Raw genomic sequence first — 12,943 nt, 5'->3', positions numbered from 1 at the left:
AGGCTATTGCAGTAATTCCAGGGAATAGTACATAGAAAGTGGGATAGGGAATGGAAAGGAAGGGAGGGTTTATGTAACAATGGCTAGGTCTTGAGAACAAATAAATAAGGGTACATGGTGGTGTAAAGGTCAAAGGTGCAGATCAGGTGTTCAATAAATAAATATTTTAAGTTAAAATTTGGGGGCTTAAGTGACTGTGTAAATAGAAATAGGAAAATCAAGAAGTTGTTTGAACATGATAAGATAGTTTGTATTGTACTTGATTGAGTTTGAGGTGCTGGCAGGACATATATATTGAAATGTCCTTAGAAAGCAAAAGTGGCAAAAGTGGAACTTAGAAAAAAGGTTGAATGTGATGACATAGGCAGCAAGTATAGAGCAGAAAGGACAAAGGACAGAGCCTTGGACATTGCCTAAGATTTAGAATAAGAGAATTCAGAGGATCTGCCAAGAAAATGGGATAGAGGTTAAAGAGGTAGAGAGTGTTAGAATAATGGAAACTGAGCAAGGAGAAAAGAGATTGCCAGTGGGGATGGGAAATGAAGAAATGTAAAGAAAATGAACATTGGGACTTCCCTGGTGGTCCAGTGGGTAAGACTCTGTGCTCCCAGTGCAGGGGGCCCAGGTTCGATCCCTGGCAAGGGAACTAGATCCCTCATGCCACAACTAAGAAGCCCACATGCTGCAACTAAAAGATCCCGCATGCCACAACGAAGATCCCGTGTGCTGCAACTAAAACCTGGTGGAGCCAAAATAAATAAATAAAATAAATAATAAATAAATATTAAAAAAAAAAAAAAGAAAATGAGTATTGAGAAAGGACCACTGAATTTTGCTTTTGAAGGAACAGTTGTATTAGATGGTGAGTAAGATTGTTAGAGGTTAAGGAATGAGAGGAGGTGAGGCTTGAGTATTGCCTGGCAGTGAAAGGAAAGGAAAAAGTAGACCTGAACACTAGCAGGCCAAGAGAAGGATTACTTGTTCAGACTGGGGGAAAAGGAAACATTTTTTCTAAGGAAATAATGAAGGAGCTAGCAAAGAGGAAGAGTTGTAGATGGACTTGGGGAGGGCAAGTGAGACAGGCTAAAGAAACATGGCAGTGATTTGGAGCATGTAGATCTAGGGGAGCGCTGTCCGATGAAACTTTGCAGTGATGGGCAAAGTTTTCTCTTTGCTCTGTCCAGTGCAGTAGCCACAAGCCACATGTAGCTGTTGAGCAATTGAAATGCGGCTAGTGCAACCTGAGTGCAAAATTTTAACTGCATTTAATTTTAATTACTTTAAATATAAGTAGTCCCATGTGGCTAGTGGCTACCTTATTGGGTAGCACAGACCTAGTGTGTAAGTAGTTAATTTAGGAAAGAGGCATGGACATTGTGAGAGATAAGGGATGAGTTCCAGAAAAAGTTTGGGGTAGAGATGGTAATATTTGCAGGCACTCGTGGTCAAAGAGTTTCATTCTTTTTTCATAAAATAGATAGCATTTTTCACAGAGAGGGTTGAGGTGGGGAGCATGGGAAAGATTTCCAGCAGTCCCTGTGGGGATTTCAGTGAAGAATCTGTGATAGATGAGACGAATCTCAGTAGCTCGGAGAACCCTCCAGAGGTGAGAGTCTGCATTTGGTTTAGGTCTCCGCTTCCCTCTCTGGTGACATTTTTCAGTAACATTCGCAAACCTTGGAGGAAAAAAAAAAGAGTGGGAGAGCAAGTTTAGGGGAGACCTTTGAAAGGCTGGCACAGTAAAAGGCTTGTAAAGTAAATAAATGCTGACTATCAGATCTGTATGAAGAAAGTGCAAAGCAAGGAAAACTAGAAGAGGATACGGTTAAGGACTCCAGGGCTGGAGGTTACTATGAGGGTGAAGAGCAGATTCTTTAGCTGTCAGACTGTGGAAGATAAGCAAGGTGATAACATTTTCATTTGTAAGAATTGTAGCTTTTGGAGGTGGAGTTTTCAACAGGAAATGAGATTTTAAAAGAAGTGATAAGATTTTAAAATGTAAATTCAGGTGAGAGGAATATGTAAGACTGACGCACATATTTCCACCTTGATGGAAAGGAATTTTAGCATCACAGTTATTTTGTTTCTGCTCCAGTTTGCTTGCATTATGGTCTTTGCTCCAAACTCGCTGACTCAACTTTGAGTGTATAGTTTTTTTCTTAACCCAAATTTGAATAGTAAAACTGGGATTCGTTTTATCCATTTGAGTGGTATCCAAATTCATAAAAACTGAAATCAGAGTCGAGAGGGACCTGTGAGATTATTTCATCAAATGTATGGACTTTGTAAGTAGGAGGCCCGAACTTCTGGATTAAGTGACTAGTTCAAGGTTACAGAGCTAGTGAGTGGCAGAGCTGAGACTGCACTTTAGGACTCCACTGATTTCCCAGTTCTGGCTCTGACTTGAGCAACATAATAATGTTCTGGGCTGAAGTCTTAAGCGCGTACCTAACAATCTGTACTCTAGAAACACTAAAACACAGTGTAGAATATTATCTGAAGAACTTTCCTGTCATTACTTTTCTGAACTTGTACTTTCGAATGACAAAGCTATTGACTTGACCCTACTGAAGTAAAAATCTTGCTGAAGCAGAACTCTACCATCTACCTTAGACCACGGTTTATTCATTCGTAACTGTTTTGACATTTAACTCACACACACACGAAGATTAATAGATGGGACTTCTAAATGTCAATAAATATAACAACATCTAGAATCACATTTTGGACTGAGTTCAGATGTGAAAGAGTTTAATGAACCAGCAGGGGGCTTCCCTGGTGGCGCAGTGGTTGAGAATCTGCCTGCTAATGCGGGGGACACGGGTTCGAGCCCTGGTCTGGGAGGATCCCACATGCCGCGGAGCAGCTGGGCCCGTGAGCCACAATTACTGAGCTTGCGTGTCTGGAGCCTGTGCTCCACAACAAGAGAGGCCACGATAGTGAGAGGCCCGCGCACCGTGATGAAGAGTGGCCCCCACTTGCCGCAACTAGAGAAAGCCCTCGCACAGAAACGAAGACCCAACACAGCCAAAAATAAATAAATAAATAAAATTAAAAAAAAAAAAAATTGAGACATAATGAACCAGCAGGTGTTTTTTTCACGTTTTAAAAAGTACTAACTGTTGTGCCTCTCTGGCCAGCTCTTGTCTCTCTGTCCCTCTCCTGTAACCTTTCCGTGTTCCTAGTAATGAAGAAAGATACCTAAGTAATGTGATCCAAGAAAAAAAGGGATACTGTTTTCAGAGAACCTTAAAACTTTGTAAGGTTATTAGCATTTCCTTTTTCACTTTAATATGTTGAGAAACATACGAAGAGATTGGAAATAATCCTGATTATTATCTACAGAATAATAATGGATTCCATGTGACGATACCAGAAGTGTACTTTAAATTGCATTGTAATTGTATTTTAACATAGACCCATTTTTAAATAAGTGATTAAATGTACAAATCAGTACCTTTGCTAAAAATGGAAATAAGAATTTACATGTTTATGAGTTGAGTTCAGGCCTTTGGTTTCTGTGACATCTTAACTAATTTAAGAGGTTTCTTGAAATAATTTATGGGATCCACAACTCTAGAACCTTTGTTTACATCTCTTGCAGTAACACGCACAATGAAATGGGATTAGCTGTTTTAATAAACTAAACCAAAGTACTATTCAGATGATCAAAGAATGTTAAAAATACCTTCATTTTCATTTAAATTCTGTAATTCCTTTTGGGGGATTTTTAGGTACTACAGCATTTGGCATACATATGGCATGAAACCAGCATACCCTAAGATTTCAGGGACTGACTCTTTCAATATATTTACTTGAGTAAATACTTCTCCTTTTCCCTCCCTCCCTCCCTGTCTTTTTCATCCCCAAGACTGGCTCTTTTCTAGGTAAATTTAGAAGATACAGAGATGAAAGTTACCTTTCCTACCCTCTAGAAGTTCATACACTGTCTTTAATACACTGGTTCTCAAAATGTGGGTTTCAGACCAGCAGAGTCAGCATTACCTGGGGACATGCAGAAAAGCAAATTCTCCGGCCCCATCCCAGACCTCAGAATCAGAATCTTTGCGGATGAGACACAGCAATCTGACTCCTCCCAAACCTTCTAGGAGATTCTGATGCACACTCAAATTTGAGAACCATTGGGCTAATGGCTAGAATATTATACCTTCCTTATTTTCCTATCAAGATAGAATCCACATACCATAAAATGCACCATTTTAAAGTGTACAGTTCAGTGGGTTTTACTGTATTCACAAAGCTATGCAACCATGATCACTATCTAATTCTAGAACATTTTTATCACCCCAAAAGAAACTCCAAATCTATTAGCAGTCACTCCCTGTCCTCTGTCTCCATCCCCCAACCCCTGGCATCCACTAATCTACTTTCTATCTCTATGGATTTGACTATTCTGGATATTTCATGTAAATGGAATCATACAGTATGTGACCTTTTGTGTCTGGCTTTCACTTAGCATAGTGTTTTCAAGGTCCATCCATGTTGTAACATGTATCAGTGCTTTATTCCTTCTTATAGCTGGATAATATTCCATTGTATGTGTGTACCACATTTTGCTCATCCATGCATCATTTGATGGACATTTGAGTTGATTCCTTGGTTGTGAATAATGCTGCTATGAACATCCGTTACAAGATTTTTATGAACATACGTTTTCAATTCTCTTGGGTATATATACAGTTGATTCCCCTCATTTGCAGTAGTTACATTCTTTAAAGTCTCTGCAAACACTGAATTAGTGAATACTGAGTCATTGCTCTGCAGGGAAATACAGGGTTAGGTTCCTTCAAGACTCTGGTCACATTTTTGACATACAGTCAATACATGACCTTGCTTTGTGTGTGTTTCTGTTTAAAGATACCTTATCTAATATATGCTGTTGATTCATTAACATTGAACTCACATCCAACAGCACCATTAACTCATGCCTAAGTAAACTTATCTAACACATGTATTTTCTCTGTAAGGAACATCACAGCCTTCTTGAGCTTGGGAACACTAGACAGCACAGCACATGACACTTTAGGGCCATTTTAAACAGTGAAATTGCCAACAAAAGCACAAAAATGTGAAAAACATGGCACCAAAATAGACTGCAAAAGGAACACTTGTTTTCAGTGTGAGAACTGAAACAAGAAGGCAGTGTGTCACCTTGTTCAACCTCACCTGGGAACATGTTTGTTGGAAGACTCAAATTTTCCCCTACTCTGTGTATGTAGATGTCTAAAGGACTGAGAAACACCGTGAGGATTATTTTGGGATCACAAATTTTAACATGTAGGCAAATATGCAAATACGGAATCCACAAATAATGAGGATCAAGTGTACCTGGAGTGAAATTGCTGTGTCATATGGTAACTCTATGTTTAATTTTCTGAGGGACCGCTGGACCATTTTCCACAGTGGCTATACCATTTTACGTTCCCACTAGCAGTGTATGATGTTCCAGTTCTTCCATATCCTTGCCAACATTTGTTCCCTCCCTCCCTTCCTTCCTCTTTCTTCTTTTGATTATAGCTATCCTAGTGGATGTCAAGTAGTCTTTCATTGTGGTTTTAATTTGCACTCCTTAATAACTAGTGATGTTGAACATCTTTTTTATGTGCGTATTAGCCATTTGGATATTTTCTTTAGAAAAATCTCTATTCCAAAACTTTGCCTATTTTTAAATTAGATTGTCTTTTTATTGCTGATTTGTAAGTTTTTTATATTTTATGGTTACTAGCCTTTCAGTTATGTGGTTTGCAAATATTTTCTCCCATTCTGTAGGTTTTCTTTTCACTTTCTTGATGATGTTTTTTGATGTACATAAGTTTTTTATTTTGATGAAGCCCAATTTTACCTAATTTTTCTTTGATCACTCGTGTTATCTTCTTTAATTTTGAAATTACTATCAGTACAGCCTGTTAAAAGAGTTGTTTATATGTTTTTATTAGAGAAGTCATGAAAAGTTAGATTTCATGGATGCAGTAAATTATCACGTATTTGCCAATGGATGTCATGTGTAAATTTAAAGCATTTGTTTGCAGGTTTTTGTAAGGTTTTTATGTTGTTGTGGCTGTGAAATTTTAAATACTGGCATCAATAGGACCACAAATTTATAAAAAAGCAGTGTCAAATTCACATAACAAACTGTTTTTGTTTAGGAAAATTGAAGAGAAACACTTACAACTGCTTTAAATAATACTTTCCTTTTTAATAGAGAAGACTCTGCTTCTTTTAAAAATTATGAACTTTCTGCCTTAAAAGCAGACTCTCAAGAGCCATTTGTGAAAGAACACAAGAATCCTCGGAACTTGGAAATAAACACGGATTGGTGTTTATTTGTGTTAGTTTAAATGCAGTAGCCCTATGTGTCAGAAAACTGAATCTGTAACACTTAAGTTAGCCTAAGCAAGCAAATAATATCAGCTAGCATGGCTTTAATCTACTAAGTAACTTTAAATCCAAAAGATCAAAGGAAGTTATAACTAAAAACAGTCCTTCGTGCAATTTCCCTGTAGAAGCAGGAAAAGGCTAGAAATTACATGTCACCTTCATATCCTGGCTTGCTGACCTTGTGCTCAGATCAAGCCCCTCTGTATGCCAGCTGTTACCATTATTGAGACCTTGCCCCCAGGGGTTAAGTAGGAGAAAAACTCTCCTGTCCTATAGGAGAGCAAACACGGAAAGTTCCAGCCCCGAACGAACATGCTTAATTCAAAGCAATCTGCATGTGCTTGTCATTCCGTCTGTCCCACCGCTCCGAGGAACTACCCCTGAGACTCCCTGGTCGCTCTCTGTGTGCTCTGTTCCTGCGGCCAGTTTCGGCTGTGGCTACTGCAATCATTTGCAGACCAAACTAAACCAGGGACGTTTCTTCTTTTAACATAAAGGTAATACATTTACTCATGCTTCTGTGAATGTGTTATTTGGGGAGAATTTATTTAAAAACTGAACTTTGCTGTGTGCTTCTTGGATCGAATTTAAAATTCCAGCTCACAGTTTTTTTTCAGTGTAAGCTTTGAACGGCATCTGAATGCATTAAAATCTTACGAAGTTTTTTTGAATGATAGTCTAGCACAGTAAGGTAAGTTGTTTCTTAAGGTTTATTCAAATGTGCTATTTTTATGAAGTTTTATGAAGTTAGATTTCAAGTTGTTTAGCTGTTTCACGATTTGAGATTCTTCTTTAACCACTATCTAGATCAGAAGTTGGGAAATATGTGCTTCTCTCATTGCCAGTTGGTAGAAAAATAGATGTAGAATTGTAGCAATCACTTTAACCGCTTTTGTGAATTAAATATTGTAAGAAAATAGTAAAATATTAACATCTTCCAACTTATAAAAAGAGAAGTTGCATGAAGATATACACTTGCGAGCCAAACTTCCACAGCAAGTTTAATTTTTATCAATGTTCATTTTAAATACACATCTCGCTATACACCCTCAAGTTGTTTTTGAGGTGATTAAACGTTTTGTGCATTGTATTCATTTTAATGGTGGCAATGATAACTACATTATAATTGGATTTACTACATAAAGTAGAAATCAGAATGCATTTGCCATATTTACTTTTGCTTAAAATTAGAATGGATAATTTATACGTGACTAGTAGAAAATTTCAAACTAGTTTAACTTGTGAAATATTTGTATGTTTTGTAGTAAAATGTAAAATTTTTTAAAACCAAGTGGATAAAAATTTGGCAAAAACTGAGGTATTTCATGCAAATCATTGACTGACCATAAATGACTTTCTTCAGGGATAATGCAAGAAATAGAGAGCATACTTTACAATTTGCTAAAATTTTCTTTAACAGGTATTCCTGTTGAAAGGAAAAGAATGAATATGTACTTTTTACCCACAAGAGGGTTATTTTAGATGATAATTTATAATTTAAGAAAACTCCAATTCCCTTTGATGGCTGGGAAGTCACTAAACTATGTAAATAAACTCTAGAGTGTTCCACTGGTAGTGGCTTTACTACTTCCCATGGTTTTAATGTCTGCTGACATATTTCTACTTTTTAAAATGTTAAATAGTCTTGGCATTATTTTTAAAAATTATATCTCTTAATAAACTATCTTAGGATGCTTTCTTTGCCAAATCTTAAATATTGGAATATTTTATTGGATGATTATACTTCATTTGTCAATTTTTGTTTTAGTATACAGAGGCAAGGCAGAGTATTTTTTATGTATCTTCCATGCTTCATATAGCTTACATCTTAGACGTGAAATATAGAGTTGTGAGCATGAACTATTTGCACTGATTATGAAAAAATATGTAATGTCTGAAATGAATGACCTACAAAGCAGTTTAGTAAATACATGTAACCTTGCCTCAGTCTGGGAAATGATATATATTATAAAATGGTTTCATTCAACATTTTAATCTAATCCCAGTTGTCTTTTTAGTTTGTATTGAACCACTCAATGCTTTTTTGGCAACTGGGGAAATCTGCTTTTCAGTGTCTGCTGTGTACCAATTCTTTACCTTTCATTCTAACTGCTTTCATTTCTGGGATTGGATCAGAGCACCCTCAACAGTTCAACTCTTAGAACTCTCTCATAGCTCAGTATGGGTGATTGATTGACAGCCTTGACACACTGACTGTATGAACATTTCCGATTTTTCAAAAATTACAATTCCTGATCACATCCTAACGGGAAATAAAACGGTGTTTAGGATCAAGACAAATGAACTGCTTAACTTCTCAGCCTTTTGGAAAAAATATAGAACAAAGCAACTAAATATATGAGAAAAGCAAGACTTGGGGAAGAGGGTGGCTCTTTGGTCTCTCTCTCTTAATTTCTATTCTTTTATCATTTTAATCAGTATTCAACAGGCTCACTTATTTCAGGCTCGCATATTAGATTCGAAGAAAACTATTCACAAGGAACACAGTAGGTGCTTATTATATGCTGTCTAAATAAAGACATTCACCTATTTAACTGAAAAATACAACTTAATTACCTTTGTGAGCAAACAAGAATCCCACTTGAACAATGTAGATGGAATTTCAGTTCACCTAATGTATGCAAGAAAGCAAACAGCAGAATGCACAAGCATTTATAATGATAATTTAAGGAATAGAAAAAGATTTATGAAAGGTGTACCCAGACTCTTGCTAAGAGTTACTTTGCTGATCCAATTCAAATATTTGATGTTTTTCTAAGCTGAAAGTAAATCTCAGCGTCCTTTAAGTAAAAGGATGTCTTCAATTGTCTCATACAAATACCTTGAGATATGTTTCCCAAGTTGCTCAGAAGACTGAAGGATACCCCTGAGACTTGATTTGCTGGACTCTGCAGGGAAGAACGCATTTGGGGAGCTGCTCTAGGAAATTTGATTTGCTACTTCTCAAACTTCACAAAACAGCAGGGAGTGGAGCCTGGTGTCATACTTAGCATTGGTGGGAAAAGCTTAGATAATTCTAAGTGTAATATGAAGAAACAACAGGTTACCATCTAAATCAAACAACTTTCAAGTGCTTTATGGTGATTGATCTCAGTTTTTGTCTTTATGGAAGACGTTTTTTAAAAATCCCTTCACATTCTTTTGCCTCACAATATGTGCATGTAGAATTTTCTTATTTTGATTTATCTCGGTGATGGTTTTTTCCTTTGAGCTGCTAAATTTTGAGATTTTTGAGATGTGTAAAATATTAAACATTCATGGTGTCTTAGACAGGCTTGTGATCTGTTCAACAACATGAGTTAAACTCAGTCATATGATCCTGTTTCTACTGGGGAAGAGCTATAGTGATACAGATAGATTGCTCAATGTTTTGTGATTTTAGTTGAGGCAAAATAATTTCAGATGAAATCTTATGGCCTAAAGATAAACCTGTCACATCTTGGGGGTCTTGTTTATTACCAAAGCATCTTGTGATTAATTCTTTTTTTACTAGGTTGTGAGGCTAGATAGGAGGCCTGGTGTCTGGAGGTTGTCTGACTCTAGAATTGAAACGTTTAAAATGCTTAAAATGCAATCAGAAGTATTTTTTCTTTTCTTTTTCCTTTTCTTTTTCTTTTTTTTCCTTCCTTCCTTCCTTCCTTCTTTCCTTCCTTCTTGCTCTCTCTCTTTCTTTCTTTCTTTTTTTGGCACAAAACTTCAGGGAACATGCTCCTTTAATAGAGAGGCTTGGGACTTCATATTGGAGACTGACCAGGGGTTGGGGAGATATTTTTTCTTGAGGGTTAAATAAACTTGTTAGTCCAATTGGCTATACCCTAAACTCTATCCAAATGATCTGTAAGTACTTGAGACTGTGTGACAAGTTGTTTTGTGTTTCCACAACATTGTTCCACATGAATTCCACACTGTTGTCTCTCAAACTAATGTCTTATTAAGGATTTCTCTTCCCCGCACCCTTGTCCCCACCCTTATAACGTCAAGTGTAACCCCAAAAGAAGTAAAGCTAATCCAAATACTATAATACATGTCTAACATGGAGTACCAGGTCCAAATGTTTTCGAATATACAGCAATATTCTGCATTTCAAGCAATATTTTCTGAACCAATATTGAATATTTTGAGTGGCAGTTGCTTGCTCTTATAAATTGATCAGCATTAATTAAATAAAGTATAAATCCGTCGTTCTGAACCCTAGCTGCACATTAGAATCATCTGGGGAGCATTTAAAACTGCTAATGTCCACACCCCATTACAATATGAATTAAATCATAATGTCTGGGGCCAGGGCCCTGTGTCTGTAATTTTTTTTTCATATTACTGAAGTGATTCTAGTGTGCAGAATGGGTTGAAACCACTGTAATAGACTTGTAACTTTGTGAATATTTGTTATATTTATTGTGTTCCCTTCAAGACTTGCAGCAGAGTCCAAATGGATGTCTCAGCTGATTCTTGAGTTAAATAACAACTTTTTAGTGGGCTTTCTAGAATTTTTTTTGAAAGACCAGAGATCGACATTTCTGACTATAGAGACGTCTCTAGTTTTATTTCATATATTCTTAGTTATGCAAATGAACATAAATCTTCAGACTTAGGGTTAAAAGAAATTATTGCAGCTTTATAGAATTGAAACTCATCTGAAATAGGAACTCAAAGATAAAAGAATACTTTCTCTTTCTCTTTTTTAGGGGTATCGATGCTTATGGATATAACACATGTAAGTGTGGGGAGAAGTGGTGAATATTTTGTGGAATGATAATTTTGGTGGATGAACTTGGAAAAGAGATCTCTGAAAACTGCTTTAGTAACTGCAATATAGTAATAGTGTTCTTGAAATATATATTTAGGTAGATAAGTGTTTATGCTAAAAAGATAATGTTCTTGACTGTCATTTATCCCAGACTGTAAAAGATAAACTTTATTTTACACCCACATTTCTCTTCCCACATAGACCTTCTACCAAAGGTACATTAAACATAAAACATGAGAAAAATGAGACTGATGTTTCCACAGCCCTGAAATTCCTATCATTCGCCCCATAAGTATAAATCTCAGCCTTGACAACCTAATTCATATCTAGCAATAAGACTGCTTTCCAAATTCAGGGTCTTCAGATTTGCTATGGCACATACGCTATAATATCTTCCTAATGTTTTTTAACTCTTATCTATCAATATAGTTCTGTAAATCTGGGCAAGGGGAAAACTGTATCTGTCAATTTTAATTTTTCTTCTGTATCATTAAGCTGTTTGTAAATATTATGAATGGTTTTTGTAAAAATGAAACATGTAACATTTATAGTTTATCTTTATTGGTGCCTTTACCTATACATCTTGTGTATAATCATATTTAAAAGAGGTTATATAAAAATGTTAGGTATATTTCATTTTCAAAGATGATGTTTGTTAGCATAAGTTGAAACTACCTTCTTGATAATATAAATTTAATAGGCAACAGTGAGTTTTCATTGTAAAAGAATAGTGATCCCTTACTTTCAGATTTCCTAGAACGCAACAGTTTGCTTTCTCGTAGTGTGATGCAAAGCATAGTAATACCTAGTGGGTTCTTATTAAATGTTTGTGTAGTGGTATAGATTCTCAAATGTATAACATTGTTTCTTTGAGAAAATGGCTTCTAATTTATTGCAGTTTATGATTAAGGGGAATGATAGCAGTAGTACTTAATTTCTGTAGAATTCTTTGCAACAGATAAAATGCTTATAGGTGATTAAATGAGGATACTTAAAGTGTTCTTATTGAAGGAGAGTTTAATCGTAGAAAGTTCATGAACTCAAAGAAAAATAAGAAAATTTAATTCATCTCAGAAGGGGAGAAGATTATATTTCTTTATTTAAGACTATACTTTTTAGTTCCTTAAGAGGGCCTGATTCTTTGATTAAAGATACAGATTTTGCTGTCAGGTCACAATTACATTATTTTGAAATAGTCCAGATACTACATGACAACAAAGATTAATCCATCGCCTTGCTTTTCAGGTTTAGATAATATGATACATGGGTAGATAGCACTTCTTTTAATTCAGTAAAATATGTCTCTGATACTCTTGAATGTTGAATTGTACCTTTTAAAACTGTCTTGGGAAATATTGAATTCAGAGGATATTTTTCACGTGGACCTTCAGACTGAATTTTATAGCAGTAGCCTCTAGTGGTCCTATAAAAGCTAGTTGAACTTGGCATTGCCCTAGAAGCATCTTGAGGTTGGTTGAAAAGCCTTACTTTCAGAGACATGCTGGTCTAAGATTGAATCCCAATCATGTGATTTGCATTAGTTACACTGTAGTATTTTTGACCCTCAGTTTTCTCTATAATGGGTTTAATAAAATCTTCATAGAGGTATTGTGAGGAAAGTGTCTGACACAGTGAGATGACAAAAAAAACATTTTAATAGCCCTTTGAAGGGAAATATATTCCTAGAGAAAAAACCTGGCTGATGTCCTTCTACCTTCCAGCTTTAACAGTCCCACTATAGAAGATGCCACAAATATACTTCTTTGTCCGTTTCTC

The 12,943-nt window shown here is 36.0% G+C and overlaps 1 protein-coding gene across 13 annotated transcripts in view; it reads left to right on the top strand.

The window, feature by feature from the left end:
* DISP1 (dispatched RND transporter family member 1) overlaps positions 1-12,943 on the top strand; it is a 209,499-nt gene that overhangs the window by 136,892 nt on the left and 59,664 nt on the right. For 2 of the 13 annotated variants that reach the window (XM_059942065.1, XM_059942039.1), the window contains exon 1: positions 6,763-6,896. The exons of 9 other annotated variants lie outside the window; for them this stretch is intronic. Coding sequence is in view for 1 of the 4 variants with exons in the window: in XM_059942022.1 (XP_059798005.1) it covers positions 11,106-11,134 (29 nt within the window). In the remaining 3 variants the exon portion in view is untranslated. Of the gene's footprint in view, positions 1-6,762; positions 6,897-11,105; positions 11,135-12,943 lie in introns of those variants that run through there. 2 more of the 13 variants (XM_059942022.1, XM_059942059.1) reach the window with 2 other exon arrangements.

Source organism: Balaenoptera ricei, chromosome 1 (genome assembly GCF_028023285.1).
Source record: "Balaenoptera ricei isolate mBalRic1 chromosome 1, mBalRic1.hap2, whole genome shotgun sequence".
In the NCBI taxonomy this organism is placed as follows: domain Eukaryota; kingdom Metazoa; phylum Chordata; class Mammalia; order Artiodactyla; family Balaenopteridae; genus Balaenoptera; species Balaenoptera ricei.
This window is presented reverse-complemented; position numbering and strand designations above follow the sequence as displayed.